The following is a 12,464-nucleotide window of genomic DNA, read 5'->3' as shown; positions in this document are numbered from 1 at the left end:
GATGGCTAAAGAAGCTTCTCGTTCCTCGTTCCGATCGCAAGCTTCTTCGACCCAAATAACCTCCCGTACCGAGCAAAGTAGCATTCGTACTAAGGGCACCCCTGTGAGCTCACTCTACGATGATGAAACTCAGGATGATTCCATTGTCGACGATGTCATGGGCATGTACTATCAGGGCTTCGCCGACTCGGACATTGAAGGGGTCAATGAGGACCAGGACGATTACGGGCATGGCGAACAGATGCATGGCAAGAGCAAGGGCAAGAACGGTGACTCAAACTCCACTGCTAGCTCAAGAAAAGCCTCCAACACTATCCACGATCACAACAACTACATCAACTTTAGAACATATGGCACCACTCGTAATACTAGAAATAGCCATCATGATGACCGCGATCTGCGTTATTACGATGCTCCACCTAGTAGCGTTGACTCTAGTAATCAAACCACTTTGAATGGTGAGCCCTTTTCTCACGATAATCGCCATGCCCGGGCAAATTCTGGCTCGGACGCTTCTTCCATTCGCCCTACCTCGCAGCATCAAGCCAATGAGCGCCGTTCTGGTGGCCGCAACATAACTCCTCTGGAGCCCACACCCCACCAAATTACCAGCTTGGGTGAGCAACGGCAGCCTATGATATCCATTGCCACTACTGCTGCGGCATCTACAACATCACCTACTTCCGATTCTTCTTCTCCCAATAATAGCAGCAAGAACGCCGATAGTAACGCCCTTTTGCCCGAGAGAGCACCCGGCCCTCGCCGTCCTCGCCCAAGGTCTTCATCTGTCCCACCAAATATGGTTATGATGTCGGCTTCTTTGCCTAAAAATCCCGAACTCCGGGACTCAGGAAAATCCCTTGGTCTTGTTCATAATGCTCCAGCCAAAAACACCAAGGCTTCTTCCGACCTGAAAACCCCTCTCCGCTCTCCAACGCTCTTGAGCAAAACTCCAACTATTAACATTCCCCTGTCTCGTGCGCCCACGCCGCCACCTCCTGATTTGCAGCCGGCCCCAGCCCAAGTTAAGCCCGAAGACCCTCTTGCCCGCGATCGATACGGTTTCCGCAAGGAAAACCAGTATATCACACGAGAGGCTTATGATAAATGGAATGAAGGCTACACACAATACCTGGCCCGGCGCCGCAAAAAGTGGAATGCCTACATGAAGGAAAACGGGCTGATGACGGAGAATCCTACACGATTTCCCGCACGAAATGCCAAGACTAAGCGCTTTGTGCGCAAGGGCATTCCGCCCGAGTGGCGTGGTGCGGCCTGGTTCTATTATGCAGGCGGGCCTGCTATCATGGCCAAGTACTCAGGCCTCTACGACCAGCTCCTCAAGGAAAAGGCCAAGGACATTGACTCGGAGGCTATCGAGCGCGATTTGCACCGCACCTTCCCCGACAACATCAAATTCCGGCCTAATGGCATCTCTGCGCTCAGTAACACGGCTGAGATCCAGAAGCACATGGTGGGTGACAAGGCCGCCAACTCTAATGTCGAAACGCCCATAATCTCAGCCCTACGACGTGTGCTCCTGGCGTTTGCTGTCCACAACCCGGCCATTGGCTACTGCCAAAGCCTTAATTTCCTGGCTGGGTTGCTTCTGCTGTTCATCGACTCAGAGGAGCATTGCTTTTGGCTTTTGAATGTCATTACACGCTTCTATCTTCCCGGGACTCATGAAACAAGTCTCGAAGGATCCAAGGTGGATTTAGCTGTTATGATGTCGTGCCTGTGTGAAACGATCCCCGATCTCTTTCATAAACTGGCTGCCGAGCCGGACGACGATATCATGCGCCCTGCAGCAGCAGTTGTTGTTGAGCGTGCACGTGCCGCCCGCAAGGCGCGTCCCAAGAAGCGGGACCCTAACAGTGTTTTGGGTGACCGGCTACCGCCCATCACATTGTTCATGACTTCGTGGTTTATGAATTGCTTTATTGGCGTTTTGCCCATCGAGACAACCCTGCGTGTCTGGGATGTCTTCTTTTGCGAGGGCTCCAAGACCTTTTTCCGCATCGCCATGACTATTTTCCGCACTGGTGAAACGCAGATCCGCACGGCTGACCCCATGGAAATTTTCCCTGTGGTGCAGGGCCTTCCCCGACGCCTGATTGATGCCAATGCTATTCTCGAGCTGTGTTTTCGGCGCCGAGGCGGCTTCAACCATGTTAGCCAGCAGATGGTTGACGAAAGACGAGCTGAAGCCCGCAGGCTAGGCGAGGTTGAGCGCCGGAAACAGGCTGAGGCTGAGGCTGAGCCAAAGCCGACCCAGGCAAAGTCGGCTCTCCCTTTTGGGGGGCCACGCCGGAGACAAGGCACGCATGTGTGATGCGGGATAGGACGAGAGATGGATGAGACAATGCAGCCTCTCTTTTCTTGTTGGACTGGACCCCCCCTGTTCTGTTTTTTCTTCTCTCTCTCATGACTTTGACCATTTTCTCAGAAAGTGTCCTTTGCATAGTTGCCTCCTCTGTGAGTGTCTGTTTTCTGGCATTAGTCTTTTTTTCTTTTCTTTTCTTTTCTACTCTTTTCTTTTTTTTTTTTTTTTTTTTTTTTTCAAGATACCCCTCATTATCTCCCTCCATTTTTCACCGCTACTCCTGTCATTCTTTTTTTCTTCTCCTCGTTTTTCTTTGTCTGGGTCATACCATATGCCTATCTTCAAAATCTACAAAAAGTGATTTTTATCTTGTTTTCATGTGCGCAGCGCCTTTGTCATTCTTTCATTATTCTCCCTCTCTTTGTTTGTTCCTTTTTGTTCTACCTGCAGCCCCACTGCCCTTTCTTTCTTACTGTTCCATAAGCGTTCATCATGTTTCCTCGCCCTGTTCTTTGTTCCTTTCACCTTGTTTCACATGTCCTTATCCTCCTTCTCATCATATAGACTGCTTTGCCATATCCAATACATAGCAAACACACACACACACACACACACACACACACATACACATATACATACATATATGTACACACGTTCTCATGGCCGTATCCGTCAAGTACTTTCTTGCACGCGGTATCAGGAAGGCCTAAATACTGTGAAGCTGTGATATCATGAAGATGTTGGCGAATAACAATGTACATCTGTGGGGGAAGATAGAAAAAAGAAATAAAAGCATGAAACACTAATAAGGGGAGTCGCAACATGACCAAATAGAATGAGAGGCTGTTCTCCACAGTTTGTTTTCCGCCACCCCCCGCTATCTATGGGCGTGGCCGTCTATCGCAAAAGCGTCTGTCTGTCTATGATGAATGTTGATAGTGACTGATGCCTGATCGGGTCAGTCCACAATGAATGCTATCATGTGCCCCCCCTCACCTGCTCCCCGCAGCAAATGGTCTGGGGTATATCTGCGCTGTCCTATTCGTTTAAGAGGCGTGCGCCTTTGTCATGCTTGCAGCTTCGCGGTTGAATGCCGCACGGTCAGTCTGGTACTGGTTTGCAATAGCAGTGTCTAGCGGATCATCAGCGTTAGGCTCAATCATCAGCGCACGGATAGCTTCCAACACTGAAGCCACGCGCGTGTTGGGCTTCCAGTTTTCGCTCTTGAGGAGGCCTAGGCACACGCTGCCCTGTTCGTCGTTGGTCACATTGGGATGGTAGATGCGCGTGACGAACTTGACGGCTGGCGGCTTGAAGGGATAGTCTGTCGGAAGCATGATGTGGATGGTGAAGGCGCCGCCGACGTAGGGGGTGTTTTCGGGACCGCTGATGGTGCACGCCCAGGTATGGAGCACGTCGTTGAGGAGGGAGACGGAGATACCAGGAATCGGGTTGGCCGTGATATCGGCGAGTTCCTGGAGGGGGAGGGGAGAAGGAGGATGGGGTCAGTAAGCGGGCGCAAAGTGATGGCAAAGGTGAAGAACGGTCGGTACCTTGTTGATGCGCTTAGTACTCGCCATTACGGGCAACTTGTGACAATAAGAAAGAATGGATGTTACACGAGGAGGGGGAACGGTAGAAAAGACGATGACGATGATGAAGAAAACAAAGACTAAGTAATAGGGGGCTGAATAGAGATAGGGAAAAATTCAGAAAGAATGATAGGAGGAAATCAGGGAGGCGAGAATAAAAATAACAGAGGAAGAGGAAAAGAAGAGGAAGAAGAAGGGGGAAAAACGCAAAGGGCCTCACAGCCAGTGAGGTTTTTCAACCAAAACTCACAGCACAAATGAGGAAGGAAGCTTTGGTAAGAAAAAAAAAGAAAAAGAACAGCAGAGAAGGAAGGAGCTGGACGGAAATGGAAATCAAAAGCAGCAACTGCAGAAAATCGAAAGCCTTTCTGTACTCGCCTAGAAAGCCCAAGGCAGGCGCAGCAACATTTATAGCAATAGCCTGCAGCAGCTTCTTGCTTGCATTTACTTGTTCTTGCCTCTTGATGAAACTGGAATATAGCAAGGGAAAGAAACAAAGCCCCCTCCTCAAAGCCAAAGCCCCCTCAAGCCCTTGCGCTCCCGCCCTCCAGCCAATGGGGCTAGCTAGACCCTGGCCAAGGACAAGGCGGGGCAGGGGCAGGGGTCGTAAAGGAGGGGCAAAATAGTAGCAATAAAGGCTAGGCTGCGCTTTAAAGCTCCAAGTTAGGCGGCAGGTGAGCTTTATTACAGAGGCTCCAGTGGGTTACAGTTAAGATTGTCTATAGTTAGATAGTTGGTTATACCTAGTCACGCTGTACATGACATCTCTAGCTTGTATTTCTGGAACGCGGCCGGTGTAACTCATTCAGCCGAACACCAACACACCCGAATAAGGACCAAAGAACAGGACGGATAAAGAAAAAAGCGCAATGATTGGTATAGCCTAGCCCATCGTCTGGTCCTCGTCCTCATCGTCCCCTTCATCTTCATCGTCGGCCTCAACACCGTCTTCGGCTTCCTCAGGAAGCTCGAGATCAACGTCAAGAGTAGGCCCATCGTAGTGTTCGTCGCTGTCACTATCGTCGTCTTCGTCGTCCTCATCCTCATCGTCCTCATCGTCCTCATCGCCAATGTCCTCTGACTCCCCTTCCTCCCCTTCCTCCCCTTCCTCCCCTTCCTCCCCTTCCTCCCCTTCCTCCCCTTCCTCCCCTTCTTCTCCTTCTTCTCCTTCCTCTCCTTCCTCTCCTTCCTCTTCTACCTCTTCCTCTCCCTCTTCAGCCTCCATGGTTCGCTGCAGCTTTACAGAGCTTTGCCTTGATTTTAACCCTGGCTCGCCAATCCGAGTTGTGGGTTCATTTTGGGCCTCGGTCTCAGCCTCTGCCTCCGCCCCAGTATCGGCAGACCCTGAAGCTGAAGCGGAGGCTTCGAGCTCTGCCTCCAAATCCAGCCCAGCCTCAGCTTTGGCTTTGGTCTTGCCCGCTGTCTCTCTGTCTTTGGGCAATGCACTGCCGCCATTGGCATCATCCCCAGGCCGCGAAACCTTGCTCTCAGAGGCTGGTCCCTTACGAACGAGGTTGGGGAAGAGAATCGAGGTGAGTGGTGGCGCATCATCATCATAGTCAGGCGGGATATCACTAAGGTCGCTCTCCAGGTATGAGTCGGCAGCATCTGACTGCGAGTGGTCGCCAAATTGGGTTGTGTAGTTGGGCCCGAGCTCTGTGTCCATAAGCTCAGTGTCACCGCCTAGCGCGGTTTCGTCAGCCTTGTTGTCTTCGTCGTCGTTGCCGCCACGACCACCATCATCTTCCTCTTCATCGCCATCACCATTATCACCCCTATCCATGATAGTGTCCTTCATAACAGTGTCTTCCTGGATGTTTTCAGCTGCTGGTGATGGATCACGTGTACCAGAAGAGTCCTGCCGGCTGCGAGAACGAGACTTGGTGCCCAAGCCTACTGCTGCAGTGGCATTAGGCTTGGTGTTGCCGCCAGCTAGAACGTCAGCTAGGATGGTGACAATCTGTTCGGCTTTCCGAATGATATCTGGCCTGCGAGCCATGACTCGGCGTAATTTAGGAGCAGGAGCTACAGGAGTTTCAGGGGGTTGTGCAACAGGGGTGGCAGTGGCAGTAGCTGCGGGTGCTTCACCAGTGTCGCCGCTCTCGGTGATAGTAGCGTCACCGTCCGCGCTTTGGTGTTGTTGGGATGTGGTTGGTTCTGGAACAAGAACCGACAACGGTAAAGAGGGCTTCTCTTTCTCCTTTTCCTTCTCTATAGCAGCTAAAACCTCGGGGCAATCACTACTGCATGCAGAAAAGACACGGGAAAAGGCATCAACAATCAGGTCGTCGATTCCCCCGGCCTTCAGAAGACCAGCGTTAAGCTTGCGGAGTTCGACAGAATCCTTTAGACAAGCCATGGGGGGTATCAGGATGGGCTGGCCTCCATTTTGGCCTGTTGCCTGATCATCACTAGAACAAGATGCTGCCGCTTCGGCAGCCCATTTTATGATGAGCTCGGCCACCTTGTCCAGTTGATCCAGAGTCCACGTTTTAAAGGGTTCTTCTTCGGTCAAAGGTGGGATTTTGTAAGCCTTGCGAAGGACGCGCATGTGCTCCATGCAGCACATTTGCCAGAGATCAGTGAAATGGTAAAAGTCAGTCCCCTTTTTGCGGATGCGGCGAAGAATAAGCTCGAGATTTTCGTGATCACCCAGCACGCCCAGAAGCTTTACCATAAAGCGTGTGTAGCGTTCAGTATACACGTAGTGACGACCGGGCCGCTCGGCATCGCACTTCCACACGTTCATAGCCATAGTCTTGGTAAACATAGAATCCCGCAGCACGTTGAAGGTGGCTCTGGCCTGTATGAAATCAATAACAGCACCAGTCTCCACGCTTTCTCCCAGGAGCGTCGATGCCTGGCGGATGATGAGCCGATGCTGCCAGTTACTTTTGTCTTTTTCACGCAATAGGCATAGGCTTCGGATGGTGTAGCTTTCCCACCAGTCCTCCTGGTCATCTTCATCGTCGCCCTGAGGCAATTCGTGACTAGTAGTGCTGCCATTATCATCGCTGTTGTTACTATTGTTGTTGTTTGTGGTAGCGGTGGTAGTGTTTTCGTTGTCTTCGTCGTCATCGCTGTCTTTCTGGCCGTGTAGTGGAACCCCAAAAGGCTGCTTGGACAACATTGACGCTGCATGAATTGGCGACATGTCACCACGAGCTACTAACTTCATGGCCACAGATAGGATCTTGTAGTGAGGCTCAAGGACTGGCGCGCTGCGGCTGTTCTTGGTCCGCGCGGATACAACAGCTATGGACTTTTGTAGTGCCTTCAAGACCATGGTTACAGTTGGGCGAGTAGTGGACATGCTGCTATCACTGCTGCTGCTTTTGCCTCGAATGTCTTCGTCAGTAGCTTGGTACATCTTCCATAGGCACTTAGCGTACATGTAATGGCTCTTCCAATCTTGGGGTTTAAGCATTATAGCACGCCTGAACATTTGCCCTGCAAACTTCCACACCTTGTATGGCGTCATTTCTTCATGGGCCTGCTTCTGGAACGTATCATAGTTGGAGAGCTCAATAAAGAAGCGCTGACAATCGGCGTGGCGGAAAACGTCCATTGCAAAGGGCTCCCGAGACGAGGAGTAAAGACGGTAGCCGAAGCAGTAGTAGAGATCGAAGATGGTGTCAATGTCAAGACCTTGCAGATTCCTCCTGCCTTTATCGTCGGCTAACATACCGAGACCCTTTTCCTGGCGCTGCTTCATGTACGACACAAGCCAGGACCGCTCTGTCCACGAGTAGGAGAGTGCAAGAGTGTAGCAGTGAATGGCCTGCCGCTGCAGTTTGACGAGATCAGCTCGATCGCGATTCATCCGGTCGGCTGTCCAAAGTACGGCCTCGTCCAGCTCGTAATCAAAACACTGCGCAATGCGAAGCCAACAATCCCATCTATCAGGCACAAACTGCAGTTGCTGGCGAAAATATGTAGTGGCAATTCGGAGGTCATCAATAGCTCCAGGGGTCTGTCGTTTCATAAGCTCGAGCGAAGTGAAGCGTGTAAAGGCCATCATGCCTAGGAGATGATACCAGCCATGGCGCGCCAAAACCCAGTCGGGAGTCGACTTGACAGTCACAGCATTAAGCATTAGAGCGCCGTTCTCAGCTTGATAAAGAGGCAGTGCCAAGATGGGCCGTTTCATAAATTCGGTATAGTTGCGGATATTGTGAATCATAGCCGGCAGAGCCTTACTTTGCCCCATGGCTTTTTGCAACTGTTCAATAGCGCCCTTGAGATCACTACGAAGAAGGTCTTTCATAGGCATAGCTTGGGCAAGAATCATCACACGCTCGACTAGTGCCAAAGCATGTTTTCGCTCAAGTCCAATTGGTGCACAGTGATGTTCTTGCACCTCCCAAAGACCAACGCCAAGACGAAGACCGTGAAGGTCGTAGAGGACCTGCCCTAGATAATCCTCCCAGTTATCAATAGTACTGAACTTGAGGAGCTCCTGTCGCATCAACTGTAAGAAAATCTTGTTGGAAGAGCGGCAATACTTGCGGGGGCCAAGCACCTGATGAATTGCAGCGAGGTAATCGGCCAGCTCAGTCTCTGGGTTGGGAAAGGTCTGCGAGTTTGTTTGGACACCAAAGCGTACGAGGGCATATAGAAGACACCACAGACGCACTTGCAGGTATCGCAACTTGGTCAAAAAGGCCTGGAATGAGTTGTTGTGTGTCTTTTGCGTGATCATTCCAATACGCACCTCGTCCTCAAGCATTGCCACATTATGCAAGAAGACTATAGCCCGGGTAATGGCACCGCATGAGGCCCTGAGATGATCGCCATCGATAATCTCAAACGGGTCGCTACCGTTAGTTGAGGCAGACATATTCAAGGTCATGTTAAGAGTGACGACTACTAGATCGTCAAGGAACTTGAGTGGTTTGACCAGAGCAAGAGCTCGCAATTCTGGTGCTGTTTGTCGAATAGTTGGACCTGTAATTTCGCCAACAAGCATCTCAATGCTTCGAAGATTGCATGAGAACTCTTTGGAAATGTAGTCAATGCTAGAGTATGCTTCTGCCAGTCGTGTCCACATAAAGAGCCGCACTTCGGCGTCGCTACTTTCCATGAACTTCCATAAATCTCGTAATCTTTGGCTGGCACATTCCATGATTGGTACCATTTTTCCTTGCGCCTTCTCAACACCTCCGCCAACTCCAGCGGTGACTGTAGAATCCGTACTAGTGTTGGCATCCTGGAGATCCTCATAGGCAATGCTAGACGGTGATTGTGGAATAGACGCGGTAGGTGCATCATCGGAGTTGAGAGGGATAGTCACTGCCACTGTTTGTGGGTTGAGAACAGGCTCAAGGCTCTCAATCACATGTACCGGGTCCTTCATTTCATCCCGGAATATGCTGAGAAAAAAGTCCATCGTTGTGAGCTTGGAAATCTCGCGATCAGCTGCTGCTCCGGACATTGGACCCAGGAAGCTGTTGTTCGGAAGATCACACCCAGCTAAACCATTGTCGACAAACAGATCGCGTAGTTCTGTCCAGCTAGCTAAAATGTGATCGCGGTTAGTGCTTTCGGTAGTCAAAGCCAGGGTGGCCACAGATACCCACACCAAGCGAACCGTGAGGGGGTCCTTGTGGGCTTCACAAACTGGGCTATCCAGGCAAAGATCACTGCAAAGGCTCTGCCAACGAGAAACCCGAATTCCAACCTCAGCACGCCGTTCATCTGATGTTACTGCCCCAGCGCGTACCAGAGCTCCATAAACTTCGACATGAAGTTCGAGCAACATTTGGGCTACAGCACGGGCTTGCGTCCAGGCAGGGCTCCCAGCAATAGGCCCCCGGCCACTAACCGCACCAGCGATTACACCCGTACTCGCACACTCTGTTGTAATTCGTTCATAGAGCGGACCATCAACGCGGCTAATTAGCTGTACCACAGTATTCTTCAAGGCATCGGGCCACTGCTGGGTCAGATAGGTGGTGCTAATGCGTTTTAGCCATTCAAAAACCATGTCAGAACAGCACCACCATTCATCGTTAACGCGCTGCTGGAAGGATGCCAACCCTTTTTTCTCCTGAAACACCATAGGCTGCGTTTGTTGAGGCGCGCTTGATTTCGAGTACTCAAGAAAAGATGAAAGGCTAAGAGTCATGTTCTTTTTGTTGATCATAAAACGCACAGCGTCTTCTTTGTACGTGAGAAGCATGGCCTGAAGCTCGTCAACAGCTGGATTGGATATCTTGGTAGACCGATCTTCGGAAGCACACACTTCAATCATCTCATTGAGCTGATCCATGGTGTCCTTGTCCGTCACGCCAAGATTCTCTAGAATGTTCTTGGTCATGTTGAACAGGTTTTTATCAGCTGCCTGTATTGGCGCAAGCTGGGCAGCAATTCGCGTAGAAGGGTCTTCAATCTCCTCTACAGTTTCTCGCCTTCTAGTCCGTTTACTGCGCTTTTCCAACATTGTTTCTTCTCTAGGTTCAGCGACACCTGCAACAGACTGGGAGCGTTTCCTTGAAGTTGCGTTGTTAGCAGATGTATCGCGGGTTTCCTCTGGTCTTTCATGTTGCTGTGATGCAATGATGGTAGCATCGGCGGTGATAGCGGCAGGGTCTGAGGATGAGTTAAGATCGTCGTTGCTGCCCTCTGGGGGCTCAACCGTGGCCACAACGCCAGTGGTATTAACATTTGCCTGTGTCTGTGAGAGCAAGGTCGGGGGTGCTTCTGCCTCATCTTTGCCCGAGTCAAGTGTGGTTTTAGGAGAGTCGCCAAGCATCCCATCCATGGCTGCATCATCTGATGAATCCTGCAGCTCTTCTACATTGTGCAGGTCTTCCAGTTCCTCTAAGTCTTCAAAGGAAAATGTAATGCGGCTCGCCGTTGGACCATATGTGCTCCAGTAGACTAAGAGAGCTATGCCAATATTTGTCCACGATGTCTTGGCAACATCGATTACATGGTCGTCAGCTTTTAGAGTGCTCTTTGTTTCTGTTTCGGTTTCGGTTTCTGTATCTGTTGCTTGGCTAATACTGGCAGGCTCAGAAAGGCCCGGAAGAAAAGGGATAGGGTCAAGGGACTTTTGAAGAAGCGCTGGTATTCGAGTTTTCAGCCACGGTGCCATTATAGGGTGTGATACTGCCATCTCATCGCCCAGTTTTGCGAGATGGTCCTTGAGTTGTTGGCCAGCAAGGCTTTCTGCTATTGACGGCGGTTCTACGTCCACCACAGCCGGATCGTCATCCATTTCAATTGCGGATTCAAGACAGTAACGAACTGTCCTAGCGCTCTGGAGATATGCAGCTACTCGCGCAGTTCTGCGCCAGAGCTCGGCGTCTGACGGGTCGCGATCTAAGGCGGCAGTAAAGTCAGCTAAACATAGCTGGGCCTGTTTTATGGTATCAGGGCGCGCAAAAAAGGCAGAACGGGGACCTGCGGCAATTTTAGCCTCGTGGCGTATCTTGTCAAGGTGAAACTGGCCGCGATTCTTGTGCGCCAAGTACAGAGCCTGAGGGAGACTTGTTCCTGTTCCATCAGAGTCGACAACCGCAAGGTCAAGAAAGGACGGCTGATCGGGCCGCCGCTCGGCTCTTTCGTACTCAGTAGCGGCTTCGGGGTAGTTAAATATCTCAGATTTAAAAAGATCGTCGTATGCGTCGGCAGCGGCCGCAAACGAGTCTGGGCCCTGGGCGTGGAGCTTGAGGGCATACTGGAAGAGCTTCAGAGCATCGTCGACCTAAAATACAGTCAATATCCCTAGTATAATTTCTCGGGGAGAGGAGCAGGAAATGAATCGGTAAATAGGCAGCAGGGACGGGCGATGTATCAACCAATACATGCAACCTAAGGCCTATTATACAATAACTTGACGTACATGGAGCTCACGGATGGTTTCTAGCTCGCTTTCAACGGTCTCTTCAATCTCGACGTTGATTGCTTGGAAGGCTGGCTGTTATGCAGAGAGAAAGCCAAAGCGTGTTAGTTTTGCATTGTAAATAGCGAGGGCGGAGAAGGGAGCTGCAAACAGGATATATGCACAAACCATGGTTAAGGAACTACAGTTAAGGCCGGAGCTGTAGCCGGGGCCGCAGATGAGGCTATTTAGTAATGGCGATTGAAATGGCGATCAAGACAGGAGGATAAAGACAGTGACGCCTAGCCCAGGGACAGCCAGCAGCTATGCAGGTCGCATATGGAGGATAATCTTGTAGGTCAAGTTGAAGGGGTGGTTTTCCTTGCGACCATGAGAACTGGGTTTGACTTGGCAGGCACAAAAACAGACAAGCAGACAGAAAAGAGAGACTGAGAAATTATGGGCAGTGCGATGCTTTACTAGTACAAAAGTCAATTGCAAAATGACGATACATAAAGTTGCAAATGGAGCATGCAAAGTAGCTGATATGAGGCTGTCTCGCAACCTTCACAATTCTATAACACATGTATTTTTTATCCGCCTTCCCCTATGACGGCCAGGACGCGACTTTAGCTATGGTGCGATTAGATACAAGGCTGTAAGTGGATGCATTTGCGCATGTGGCGCATTCATAAGGCTGAGGTGTGGCGCCTAAAAA

The 12,464-nt window shown here is 50.7% G+C and overlaps 3 protein-coding genes across 3 annotated transcripts; 1 reads left to right on the top strand and 2 right to left on the bottom strand.

Moving 5' to 3' along the window:
• Position 1: 1 nt before the first annotated feature.
• Positions 2-2,335, top strand: HOO65_040013 (GTPase-activating protein gyp3; the record flags this gene model as incomplete). Its single annotated transcript, XM_071000543.1, has 1 exon — positions 2-2,335. One exon carries the CDS (start codon positions 2-4, stop codon positions 2,333-2,335), a length of 2,334 nt encoding a protein of 777 aa, XP_070858856.1.
• A 1,037-nt stretch (positions 2,336-3,372) lies between these two features.
• Positions 3,373-3,906, bottom strand: HOO65_040012 (Ubiquitin-conjugating enzyme E2 14; the record flags this gene model as incomplete). The annotated part of the gene is made up of 2 exons (XM_071003043.1): positions 3,373-3,801; positions 3,880-3,906. The coding sequence occupies 2 exons, from the start codon at positions 3,904-3,906 to the stop codon at positions 3,373-3,375; spliced, it is 456 nt and encodes a 151-aa protein (XP_070858855.1).
• An 895-nt stretch (positions 3,907-4,801) lies between these two features.
• On the bottom strand, positions 4,802-11,938 carry HOO65_040011 (Histone transcription regulator 3 -like protein; the record flags this gene model as incomplete). Its single annotated transcript, XM_071002445.1, has 3 exons — positions 4,802-11,629; positions 11,768-11,842; positions 11,936-11,938. The coding sequence occupies 3 exons, from the start codon at positions 11,936-11,938 to the stop codon at positions 4,802-4,804; spliced, it is 6,906 nt and encodes a 2,301-aa protein (XP_070858854.1).
• Between the last annotated feature and the right edge of the window lie 526 nt (positions 11,939-12,464).

The sequence above is a fragment of the Ceratocystis lukuohia genome (genome assembly GCF_044167205.1).
Source record: "Ceratocystis lukuohia strain C4212 chromosome Unknown Supercontig4_pilon, whole genome shotgun sequence".
Lineage (NCBI taxonomy): Eukaryota > Fungi > Ascomycota > Sordariomycetes > Microascales > Ceratocystidaceae > Ceratocystis > Ceratocystis lukuohia.
The sequence above is the reverse complement of the archived record's forward strand: the minus strand, read 5'-3'. Positions and strand labels throughout refer to the sequence as shown.